Source organism: Suricata suricatta, chromosome 1 (assembly GCF_006229205.1).
Source record: "Suricata suricatta isolate VVHF042 chromosome 1, meerkat_22Aug2017_6uvM2_HiC, whole genome shotgun sequence".
Classification (NCBI taxonomy): domain Eukaryota; kingdom Metazoa; phylum Chordata; class Mammalia; order Carnivora; family Herpestidae; genus Suricata; species Suricata suricatta.
This window is the reverse complement of record NC_043700.1, coordinates 47,067,883-47,079,350: the sequence shown is the minus strand read 5'-3', so window position 1 is coordinate 47,079,350 and position 11,468 is coordinate 47,067,883. Positions and strand designations below refer to the sequence as shown.

The 11,468-nt window shown below is 42.5% G+C and overlaps 1 protein-coding gene across 1 annotated transcript in view; it reads right to left on the bottom strand.

The window, feature by feature from the left end:
- Window positions 1-262: 262 nt before the first annotated feature.
- Window positions 263-11,468, bottom strand: part of ELP3 (elongator acetyltransferase complex subunit 3) — an 83,694-nt gene continuing 72,488 nt past the window's right edge. The window contains exon 15 of the mRNA XM_029938409.1: window positions 263-1,521. Within this exon, the coding sequence (XP_029794269.1) occupies window positions 1,445-1,521 (77 nt within the window). The 3' untranslated portion in view covers window positions 263-1,444. The remainder of the gene's footprint in view (window positions 1,522-11,468) is intronic.

Here is an 11,468-nt window from a genome sequence, read left to right as displayed (position 1 = left end):
CACTGTTAGTTTAATAGTTTTACTTTTAAAGGAAAAACAAGGGTAACTGAAAGCAGCTAAATTCCCTAGACTACCTCCCGGAGAGCCTCTGTAGTTCCCCAAGCTCACAAGAGAGCCGGTGCGTTTGCCCAGTGGCAACTGAACGAAAAGGCAAACGGCACCCAGGGGGAAACAGTGTCACAGACTGGAACCCCAAACCTGCAAATTCACAGCAAACGTCACTACGTGTCTAACAGGGAGAGGAAAAAACCTGACGTGATTCTTCGCCGTATGTTGAAGCTTTTATTTTTTTTTAATCTTTCATGGGAATCAATTCCATTTAATAAACCTCTGTAAAATGCCACAGAAGCCAGGGGGCACAGGGGTAAGCCATGCTCTCAGAATTGGCCCTCTCCAGGCTGAGTCTCCTGGAAGTTACAAAGAGGCAGTTCTCAAATACAAACCTTTGAAAAAAGCCAATCTTTTCCCTATTTTTAGATTTGGGCCTGTTTCCTGCTTTTTTGCTTTCATAGGAGTTGAACTCTTTATCTTATTTTCATTTAAACCAAACCAAAGTCCATCTTAAAGAATGAAAATGCAGGAAACAGCTTCTGTGGAAGCGAACCTTGACTTAGGGCCACACCAGCTCAGGCATGTGCATGTCGGACTCTGCCCGCTCAGGACATATGAGGGGGAAGCCTCCGGAAGGCGGCCAGTCTGCAAACTGGGAGTTGCAAAAGGGAAGTCTGTAAACGCTGCCGCCCACGTGCTCTGCAGCGTCTAGAGTGTGGGGAGTACAGACAAGAAAAAGTGCGAAATAAAGGGTGTTTGCAATGGCCCACAGTAGACAGGAGACTCCCAAGTGAGAAAGGCTGGTTTCGGGCTTAACACACAAACCTACAACTTCATTTCCTCTCTCCCCGTCACACTGTTACCTCAGACATCAGCTGGGCATCAGAACTATTTCCATTAAAACGAGAGCTCATTTTCTTGTGCCGAATGTTACATACGCCAGAGATCAAAGTCTGACAGTTTTCATATGTTCCAGTCTTTCTATCCCTACAGTATATAAATAACCTACTCCTAAGTTTACTCTTCAAAGGACAATAGCTAGTTTTACTTCATGAATTACGATGTCCAAATGAGTTGGTCTGCTTTCGTCACTGTGCATGAGTCATGGTAGGTCAATTGCAGGCTTCATGCAGACTTTAGAAACTGGATACATGACGCGTGAACACGCAGCTCTGGGCACCAGGGGCTCGGTGGGCTTGGTCGGCAGATGCCTGGCCTGGCCCTGAAGGCAGTTTCCCGTTTCTGCAGCTGGAGGATGAGGGTGAAGCTCCCTGCCAGGGAGGCATGGTAGGTCCATTTGTTTTGCTCGGCTTCTCTGCTGAGTATTCAAGGTACCCTGAATCTTTATTTTCTGCCAGGGAGGACACTGCATCCAGGTGGGCCGGTGTGGCCATTATTTTAGCGTCTTTACCATGTACGGCCCTTGTAGTCTGTAGCCGATCTTTCTGTAATAATTCCTGGTGCCGACCCCTGTGAAGGAGCAGAAAACCGAAGTGAGAGTCTCTACTAAGTGTACTCTGTAAAACCCTCAAAGGCCAGCGGGCTCAGCTCCCCTCCCCCACTCACATTCACAGACCAAATTCCAGCCCAGATCGAACCTCATTTTAACAAGTTTGGGACATTTTTATCATTTTGAACGCAGGTTGTATTAAACTACAGAAACTTAGTATTTTGGAGCTTGCATATTTCAGTCCTGTTGGCATGCCATGGTGGAGGTGGGTTTAAGTGTGACCTGTCCACATTCTAAATGGGGCCAAACAGTATCCATGTTCCTAGAAGGTAAAAGCGAGAAGAGGCGGGTAAAATGGGTTCCCCACAGAGCCTAGAGCGGGAAGGGGCACCGAGCGACAAGCAGCTGTGATTCAGTGTCAGCACAGCACTCCCTCACCATGAGCAACAATATCGGCAAAGTATCGGTCACATTAAATTAATGCTACTTAATTCGCATTTTGTTAAAGTTTCGTGATAACTGGCATATATTTCTTTCATGCATGAGCAGTGTAAGTAACAGAAGTTTATACCTGTTTTAACTTGGCATGCATTTAAGCAACATTAGCTGCTTTAAGTCCATACTAAAGATCCATGAACTTTCTTTAAAAGGGATCTACATATTAAGTATGAGAAACACTATCCTAAGTGATCCCTCTAAAATAAAATACTGTCCTCCAGAAGACGCTGAGCTCACGGGAGGATAGAGCATGGCCTATAAGGTCGTGTCTAACGAAGTGGTTAAGAGTGGATGGGCTCTAGAGCAGTCTGATCTGCGGTTAAGACGTGGACCCTCACTTTATAGGTCTGTGGCCTGGGTGAGTTACTTAATTTCCCTGAACCTTTATTTTATTCTCTGTAATAATGTACTTAAAGTTTTAAGGATGTTGAATACTAAATGAGATAGTCTATGAAATGTGATCAGTCCAGGGTCTGAAAAAGGCCAATTCCTCAGAAACATTGGCTGTTAAAGCTTTTTATGATCTGGTACCTGACTACATTTCAAGCTTTATCTCTCGCTACACCTATCTTCTTAGATGCTTCAGTCTTGGTGAACTTTAAGTTCTCTGCACACGTCTGGCTTTTACTAGCTTCCATGTCTTTGCTTATGCTGTTCCCTCTAGCAAATTAACTGAACCTAAGAAGGGGGTGGTGGAAACCTCCATTTATAGGTCAGAAGCACGGTAACAACCTGGACTTGGAATTGGTATCTAAAGTGAGGACATTCTTGTGGGCCTAAGCGCTTAACCTGTGGGATCTGATGCTGTCTCCAGGGAGACAGTGTAAGAATGGAGTTAAATTACGGGACACTCAGCTGGTACTGCAGAACTGCTTGATGTGTGGAAACGCCCTACATCCGATGTCAGGAGCGTAGGTATTCACAGGGTATTGTGTGTACCGTGAATGAAAACAACAGTGGTTTTCTTTACAGTGTTCTGCCCCTTAGCGCTCTCCCCAGGGTGGCCTGTGCCGCCGTTGGCCTAAGTGGTACAAGTTTTATTTACCTTGTGCTTCACTTTGTATTCCTAGTGCTGAGTATTGTGCATGAAATCAAATAATTGTTAGCTCTTTTAAGTCTAGCCTAGTTCTTTAGCCCAAACATTTGCTCTTTAAAAATAGGGCTTTCCCACAATGTTTTGTTTCCCATCTCCTTTGAACTTTTTCAAGTGTTTAGAAAATGGGACTGAAGCTGACATGATGGAAGTAATAAAACTGTATCATGTGATGATAGGTCACTGGACAATTTCCCTTTTAATTCGAGGATTACTGGGAAACCACGGGAGACTACTAGTAATAGGGAACAAACAGGGGTGATTGAGGAGGGGGTAGGGGATGAGCTCGATGCGTATTAAGGACAGCACTTGTTGGGATGAGCACTGGGGGTCATACATAAGTAATGAATCACTGAATTTTATTTCTGAAACCAATACTGCACTGGTTGTTAACGATCTAGAATTTAAATTAAAAAAAAAAAGGATTATTGATGTTCCATCTTGCACAATTTCACCCTGTCTGGCAGTCTAATCATTACTTCTGGTCACCACTGAGACTTGGGATAGAGCAAGGGGAAAACACACGCAGCACAGGGCAGGCAGTAGCGCAGACCCACTGATGCAGGAAGACAGCGCAAAGCGCCCAGAGGGGTACAACCACTTTATTGTTTGCACTGTCTCCTAAAGCTCTCGTTCCACAAGCATATCCTATAACCCAGCAATTACATTCCTGAGTGAAAAGAGAAATGAGTGCTTACATCCAATAAAAGACATTATTTATAATATCCAAACAGGAAATAACCCAAATATCTATCAGTAGGAGAAGGGATAAATTATATTTTCACCCACAGCAATGGAAAAAGGAACTATAGCTATCTGTATGAACACGGCTGAAACCTCAAAGGCCTAACACATGAAAGAAAGCAGATAAAAAAGATCCCGTCAACACAAAGTGCAGACACAGGTAAAGTTAATTCTATGGTCCTAGAAGTCAGAGTACTGGTTACATCCGGAAGATGACATGAACTGAAATGGGGAAGGAGAGTCTTCTGGAGGGCTGAAAATGGTCCATCTTAATCTAGTAATTACATGGGAATAAATTCACATGCAAAAATTACCCTTAAAATGTACTTTACTGTATGTAATATCGCAATTAAAAAAAAAAGGCTCAAGAGGGGCACTCCATTTAGAAGCTTCAATGTGTTTTGAGAACTTAATTTGTCCAGAGAATTCAGAGAAATAAGGTAGAAGGAACAGGATGAGTGACTCACTCCATACTGAACCCCTAACTTGGACAAACCCACTACCAAGGAGACTTGTGAATATACTTCTCCCATCCACAGAGGCTAGAATTCAGAATCCCTCTCTCCATGCTAGCTGCATCCCTTACGTGTAGACCTGTTCTGGTCGTCCTGCTCTGCTTTATTTGACTTGCACGTCTATCTCCCTTCCTAGAATAGAAGCTCTTTGAAGTCCATGACTTCCATCATCAGGGCTTAATCCAGTGTCTGGCATATACTCAACATGCAATAAATGCTTGCAGATATATTGTATTCAGTTATTATGCTGTGTACATACAAAAAAGTGTGCCCCTGAGGGATGTCTTTTAAAAAAAAGAAAGGAAAAAATTAGGGCTGTATGTTAGGTGACAGGTAATGAAAATAACTCATTGTACAAGGCATTAAGGGCGGGCTTTATATAGTTACAGATTTTCTACCTTGTTAAAGATTTAGAGGCAGCTTTCTGATTTATACTGTTATCTTTTATAAAATTGCCCCCACATTTTAAAGAAATAGTTCTGACTTTATATTTTCTAATTTCACAAAGCAGATGCCATTTTCATGGACTTAATTTATTATGGAGAATTTCAGATATGTAAAAGTAGAGGTGACATATCAAATTCCATATATCCATTACCCAGCTTCAACAGTTATCAATTAATCCACCAGACTGCTAATGCTTCTAGCTTTCTACTCATGTGAAGTCATTAAGTGCATTTGGTTTCCTTCTGGTTCTGCTCAGCTTGGTCACTGGAGACATGTTTTAATTGCCTTCTTTCAAATAAAGATGATGATGATATCTTCTTTACCATTAATCACCAGACTGAAGATGTATGGTTGGTCAAAGTGCTTTACCCCCTAAAACAGCTACAACCTGTATCTGACCATCATGACCAGCGGCAGAGGTGAGACAGAAGCAGCAGCTCCTTACATCTAACACAGGACTAGACAGCCCTTGGATAACTGCAAAGTTCAACAGAGCGTGCCCTCATTTCCTAAGTTGCTGAAAAGAACAGCATCACTGGGGTGCCACTAAGCATTCCTCAGTCATGATTCCAACTGAGCATACAGGCTCCCTGAGCTATTTCTGCCTTTTTACAGGGCACGGGCCCTAGAAGCCATTACAACTTGAGAAGAAGCATTCAGGCTTTGTGCTTTTTTGAAAGAAAGGTGTATTTTCAGGCTCCTATCTTTTTCACTAACATGCGGTAGCACTGAGATGGAAAATCTACTTCTGGATCCTCCGGGAAGATTTAAGTATTTTGGGGAAAGGAGTCTGACCTCCAGCGGGTCTGACCTCCAACCTCTTAAACAAGTAGGCAAAAATACTCTCGTTTGTATTATCTTTGTGCCTCTTGTTTCTGGACAGCTCCCCCACCTCCATGCCCCTGCTACGTTTCTACAATCTGCAGAACAGACTGGTAAAAGCATTAGCACTGTAGCCAGGTTGTAGGAGAACAGGCTATCACCTGGGCTGGGTACAGGCCACACCATCCGCGCCCCCGCCCCCCTTCCCCGTGCGGAGCAGGGCTCGGAACAGTCCTCCTCACAGTAACTTTCCTCTTGTTAGTCGGCCAACAACAAGCAATTACATTTCACAGCTGACGTCGGCCTGCCTCCTGGACTGACGTAGCCAGACTGTGTCACAGGCCTGAGTGTTAACACAGCTCCTGCCCTTGAGAAGAGAGGCAGTGGATTGTACAAGTAACTGAGTTCTCAACCTGACTGCCCAGGTGAAGCCTGGTGGGCTAGGGATTGAGTAGGACTTGAACAATATGCAGCAGTCCTCAGGGTGACCTAACAGCATTGTTTAGTAGAGCATTCAGGATGGGGACGAGTGGGGGTGGTCCAAATGCCTGCTTTGTTTTATCCTCCAAGTTCTGCAACCCACACCCATATTCATCTATATTGTGGGGGCCCTTTCCCTACGCTTGGAAGCAGGATGTTTTTAGCTTCACTGCTTTGTCAGATGTGATATGATAAAATGAGATAAAGGTGGAAAAAGAGTATCCTGACACATGCCTAGAGTAATATTCTGTGATTTGGCTTTGGTGACCAGCCTCTTTAACTACCTTCAGCCCACATCACATTCTTGAAGCCTAACTTGAAAAATATGTTAGATCTACCCTGTGAAACTTAAATCTGATTATTCTAAGTAGGTGCCAAAGATTGAGATGATGATTCATAATCATTAAAAGAAATCAGTGAAATAAAAACAAAGAAACTGTTTTAATTACTTTTGGTTTCAATTAATCAACTATTGAGTGGTTGGTATGCGCCTAGCAGCATTAATACAAGGCAAATGTATTCATTAGTTTCATTCATTTGCTACTAAAATGAGACTTTATTACATCTCATTGATCTCTTAGTTGGATGGCACTATTTCTCTTCAACAATGTGCACATAGGAGAATTGGGGAAAGGTTTTTATTCTGAATGTCTGAAAATGAACCAATTAACTCAATGACCTTAAATCTTTGAGAGTTTTTTTCCCCTTGCTATATTAAGAAAAAAAAAAAAAACCTTACAAAATTACCCACATATAATCTTAGCTCTTCAAAGCAGCTGATTATTGAAAATCATTACTGTGGCACATTATACCTTATTCTCCATCATCTTGGAAGGCACAGAGAATACCTGAGTAGTATAAGATCCAACCTGCTACCCAGCAGCCTAACCGCTCCCCTATCCATCTGGAATGGCTATGCCAAGGTAATAACGAAGACAAAGTGAACAAAGAATAAAAGTAGATAACTTGTATAGCAGTTACAGAGAATCTAAATTAGGATGACGGTGGTGGGTTAACCTCTAGCTCTTAGACTGGCTTTTTTCCCCCACTCGTAAAGGTACCTGACATACAAGAGCCCACAATCTTCTCATTCAGAGATGGACTGGCTCTGTTCCTATCAGGGCAGGATATCTGCTATGTCACAGCTCATTCTCACTACTTTGCTCACATTGCAAATCATTAGTGTGTCTCTACAGAGGTTAAAGACCATGCCATCTGCAACCTGGAAGTGGGACCCCTTCTTCTACTTGTAGTCTTTTAAAAATAGACTTTAAAAAAGCAATGGTCAAGCAGGAAACTCCAGAGATCCCTCCACTGAAACAACCATTAAACTGGAAAAAACAGAACCAACCATTTTGAGACGCTAGAACTTGGTAAGACACTGAAAACCCCCAGGGGGGTGCTTGATGAAGGAGCTGCTGACCTCTGAGAAGAGAGTAACCATGTTCTCTCCCCAACTCCTACAGCAGCTAGCTGAAGCCACGCTGGGCAATATGCCCTTCTTGTCCTCTAAAAACCTGGGGCTGTGTATTTAGTTTGGATCGGAGGCTCCTGGAGGAACTAGTGCCTTTGTTCTAGCGTCTTCTTGCTGCGCTGGGCTTCCCTGGGGTGTGTGCTGGTAAGAGCTGAAGAGACCTACACATTTAAGACCATCTCTGTCAGGTCACAGGCTGATTGCAGAGAGAAGAGAAACTTTAGTGACCATATGTAACAAAAGAGCTGACTTTACAAAAATAGTTTGGAGAAGTCACTACACAAATGGAGGACGGCAGCCCTGAAGGGCAATCCCTGCGGAGGGGGAGAATCTGGCTTTTGTACTATTCACATGTGCAGTTCTCAACATCAACAAAAAACCAAACCAGGCCATTCACAGGAAAGAGAGAATTTGACAAAAACTGTGCCTGAGGAAGCCTAGATACTGGGATTACCACGCACAATCAAAGGTATTAAATATGCTCAGGAGCTCACGGAAACCATGTAACAAAGAACTAAAGGAGCACAACCAACAAAAGAAAAATCACTAAGAGGGACTGCATTAAATTAAAAAGCTTCTGTACAGCAGAAGAAATAATCAGAAAAATGAAAAGACAACCTACCAAATGGGAGAGCATATTTATAATTCATATACTGGATAAGGAATTACTATCCAAAATACTTAACAACTCCTACAACTTAGTAACAAAAACTAATCTGATTAGAAATGGGCAGATAATTTCAAAATTGACATTTTCCCAAAGAAGATACCCACATGGCCAACAGGTACATGAAAAGCTGTTTAACATCCCTACTCATCAGGGAAATGAAAATCAAGACCTCGCTGCCATGCCCGCATACCGCAAGGGCTGGCCATCACCCAGAAGACAAAAGAACAAGTGCTGGCAACACGTGGAGAAGAGGGAGCCCCTGTGCACCGCTGGCAGGAACGTACATCGGTGCGGCCATTATGGAAAACAGCGTGGAGGCTCCTCAGAAAATTAAAAATAAAATGACTCTATGACACGGGAGACAAAAGGTTCAGTTCATCAAGGTTTAGCAGTTATAAACACACACACACTTAATACCAGATCCCTAAAATATATGAAGCAAATATGGACAGAATCAAGGGGAGAAATAAATAGTTCTATGACAAGAATTGCAGACTTCAACAGACATTTTCAATAATGGCTTGAAAAATAAAACAGAAGATCAATAAGGAAATAGAGGACTTGAAGAACACTTTAAACCAATTAGATCTATCAGGCAGATACACAACACATCACTCAGCAACAGCAGAATATGCATTTCCCACAGTGGATATGAAGCATTCTCCAGCTTAGATCATATATCAGGTCATAAAAGAAATCTAAATAAATTTAAAAAGATTGAAATCTTAAAGTATGAAAAAAAGTATAAAGAAAAAGACTGAAATCACTAAAATTAAAAATGAAAGAGGAGACACTACTGACTTTACAGAAAATAAAGAGGGTTATAAGAGACTACTATGAAGAATATGGATGTGTCTGTACACGAACATATGGGATCACCTAGTTACAAGGACAAATTCCTAGAAACACAACCTATAAAGAGTGAGTCCAGGAGACCCAGGTCTATATAGTCCTGTAACAGGTCAGGAGATTGAATCAGTAATCAAAAACTTTCCAACAAAGAAAAGCCCAGGACTAGATGGCTTTACTTATGATTTCTATTAAATGTTCATATACACACACATGTATATATACACATGGAATATTGTTCAGTCTTAGCAAAGGAAGCAAAATCTTTTAATGTTATAGCGTGGATAAACCTAGAAGACACCATGCTAAGTGAGATAAGCCAGACACAAAAGGCCATGTACCGTATGATTCCGCCTCACAGAGACAGAAAGCAGAGGAGAGGTTACTAGGGGCTGGGGAGATGGGAGAATTGGGAGTGCTGCTTAATGAGAACAGTTTCTGTTTGGGCTGATGAAAATGTTTTGGAAATAGTGCTGATGGCTGTATAACATTGTGACCGTAACTAATGACATTGAATTGTATACTTAAAAATGGTCATATGGCAGGGGTGCCTGGATGGCTCAGGTGAGCATCAAACTCTTGATTTCGGCTCAGGTCTCAACCCAGGGTGGTGGGATTGAGCCCAATGTGGAGCCTGGTTATAATTCGTTTGTTCATTCATTCATTTTTCTCCCTCTCTCCCCCTCTCTGCTTTTGTCTCCCCCAAAATAAAATTAAAGAAAAAAAATTTAAATGTTTATAATGGCCAATTTTAAGTCATATACAATTTACTTCCTCCCCAAATTGAGAAAAAAAGACCTTAAGGTCCATTAACTACTTTCAGGTGTGTGTTTTGGGGCAGGAATGCAGATTAGGGTAGGAGATCTCTAGAGAGAAACCATGTACCCTCAGCCTAAGCACGGTCTATATTCCATAACCTAGAAGAAAGATTTAAGTGGCCAATATCATAGATCTAAAGGATCAGACACTTAGATAGGCTTGTAAAGGGAAATACAGAAATGTCCTCATGGAAGAGATGGCAGACAAAAGGCAGATGCAGGGGTTACTTGTGGGACCTGCCAAAGTCTGCCTAGGACGTGTTAGGTCTAGCCGTGCTGCCACGACTGGCTCTAGGAGAACCTGATCCTGGGTTTGGGACAAGAACTCTTGGATCTACATATGCCCAAAGACTGTCAGTCCATCCTGGGAGAAAGGGACTGCATAACTGTTAATCTCAAGTTAATGAAAACATATTTAACTTAGTAGGCAAAAATGGCTGCCACCAGATCTTCTCTTTTAAAAGTGGATATATTTCTTCTCTCTAAATCTGGGCTGGCCCAATGACTCTGGTAACCAGTAGAATGGGGCATAAGTCACATTGTGGTAGCTAGTCTCTAAGATGACTGCTAAAGTTCACTGTCTACTGGTATTCAGTCTTGTGCAATCCCTTCCCCTTGGGTGTGGGCTGGACTTGTTGACTTAATTCTAAGAGTAGGTATAAGGGCTGTAGCTTCCATCTCAAGGGGGTGTTTCTAAGATCACTCTGCTGGGGGAAGCAAGCTGCCATGTGATGGGAAGCCCTATGGAGAGGCCTACATGGCATGGTGAGGAACCGTGGCCCTAAGACCAACAGCCCACGAGGAATGGAAGCCCGTCAAACCACGCAGTAAACCTCAAAGTGGACTTTTCAACCCCAAGTGAATCCTGAAATGATTATAGCCTCAGCTGATACCTTAACTGGAACTTTATGAGATACTCTGAGCCAGAGGTACCTAGCTAAGTCATGTCGAGATTTCTGACTTGTAGGAGTCGTGTGTTGACTACTTGTTTTCAGCCATTCAGCTCTGTGGTTATTTATTACACAGCAACAGATAATGAATATAAGATGTTCTGGGACTTCTAAGCCTATTCAGTCTCAACTGAGCACTCATTACCAGCTAGAAGTGAAACTCCAAACAAGCCAACCTAGTCAGCTGACGGCCATTTAAGCCACCCCAGCCAAGGCCCTAGACATCATGAAACAGAAGTGAGCCATCCTCTCTATGCCCAGTTGAATTTCTGACCCACAGAATCACTAAGAAAATAAAATGGTTGTTGTATGAAGCCACTAAATTTTGGGGTGATGTGCTACACAACAAGAGATTACTACCAAAACAACCACTGATTAGTAGGATTTGCAGTAAGAGGTAACAGAGCACATAGGATATAGGTCTGGGGGCCTCTGCACTGGTATACCAAACATCAATGATTCATTCATAAATGGTGGACAAATCAGACAAGCGGATGCTCAGGGAGGTAGAGGATGGGGACAGGGGGCATGAGGAAACATTATCCCATAGCCACCATCTAGAACCCTAAATCTAACAGTTAATGTCTCAGAAATGGGAGTGAGAGAC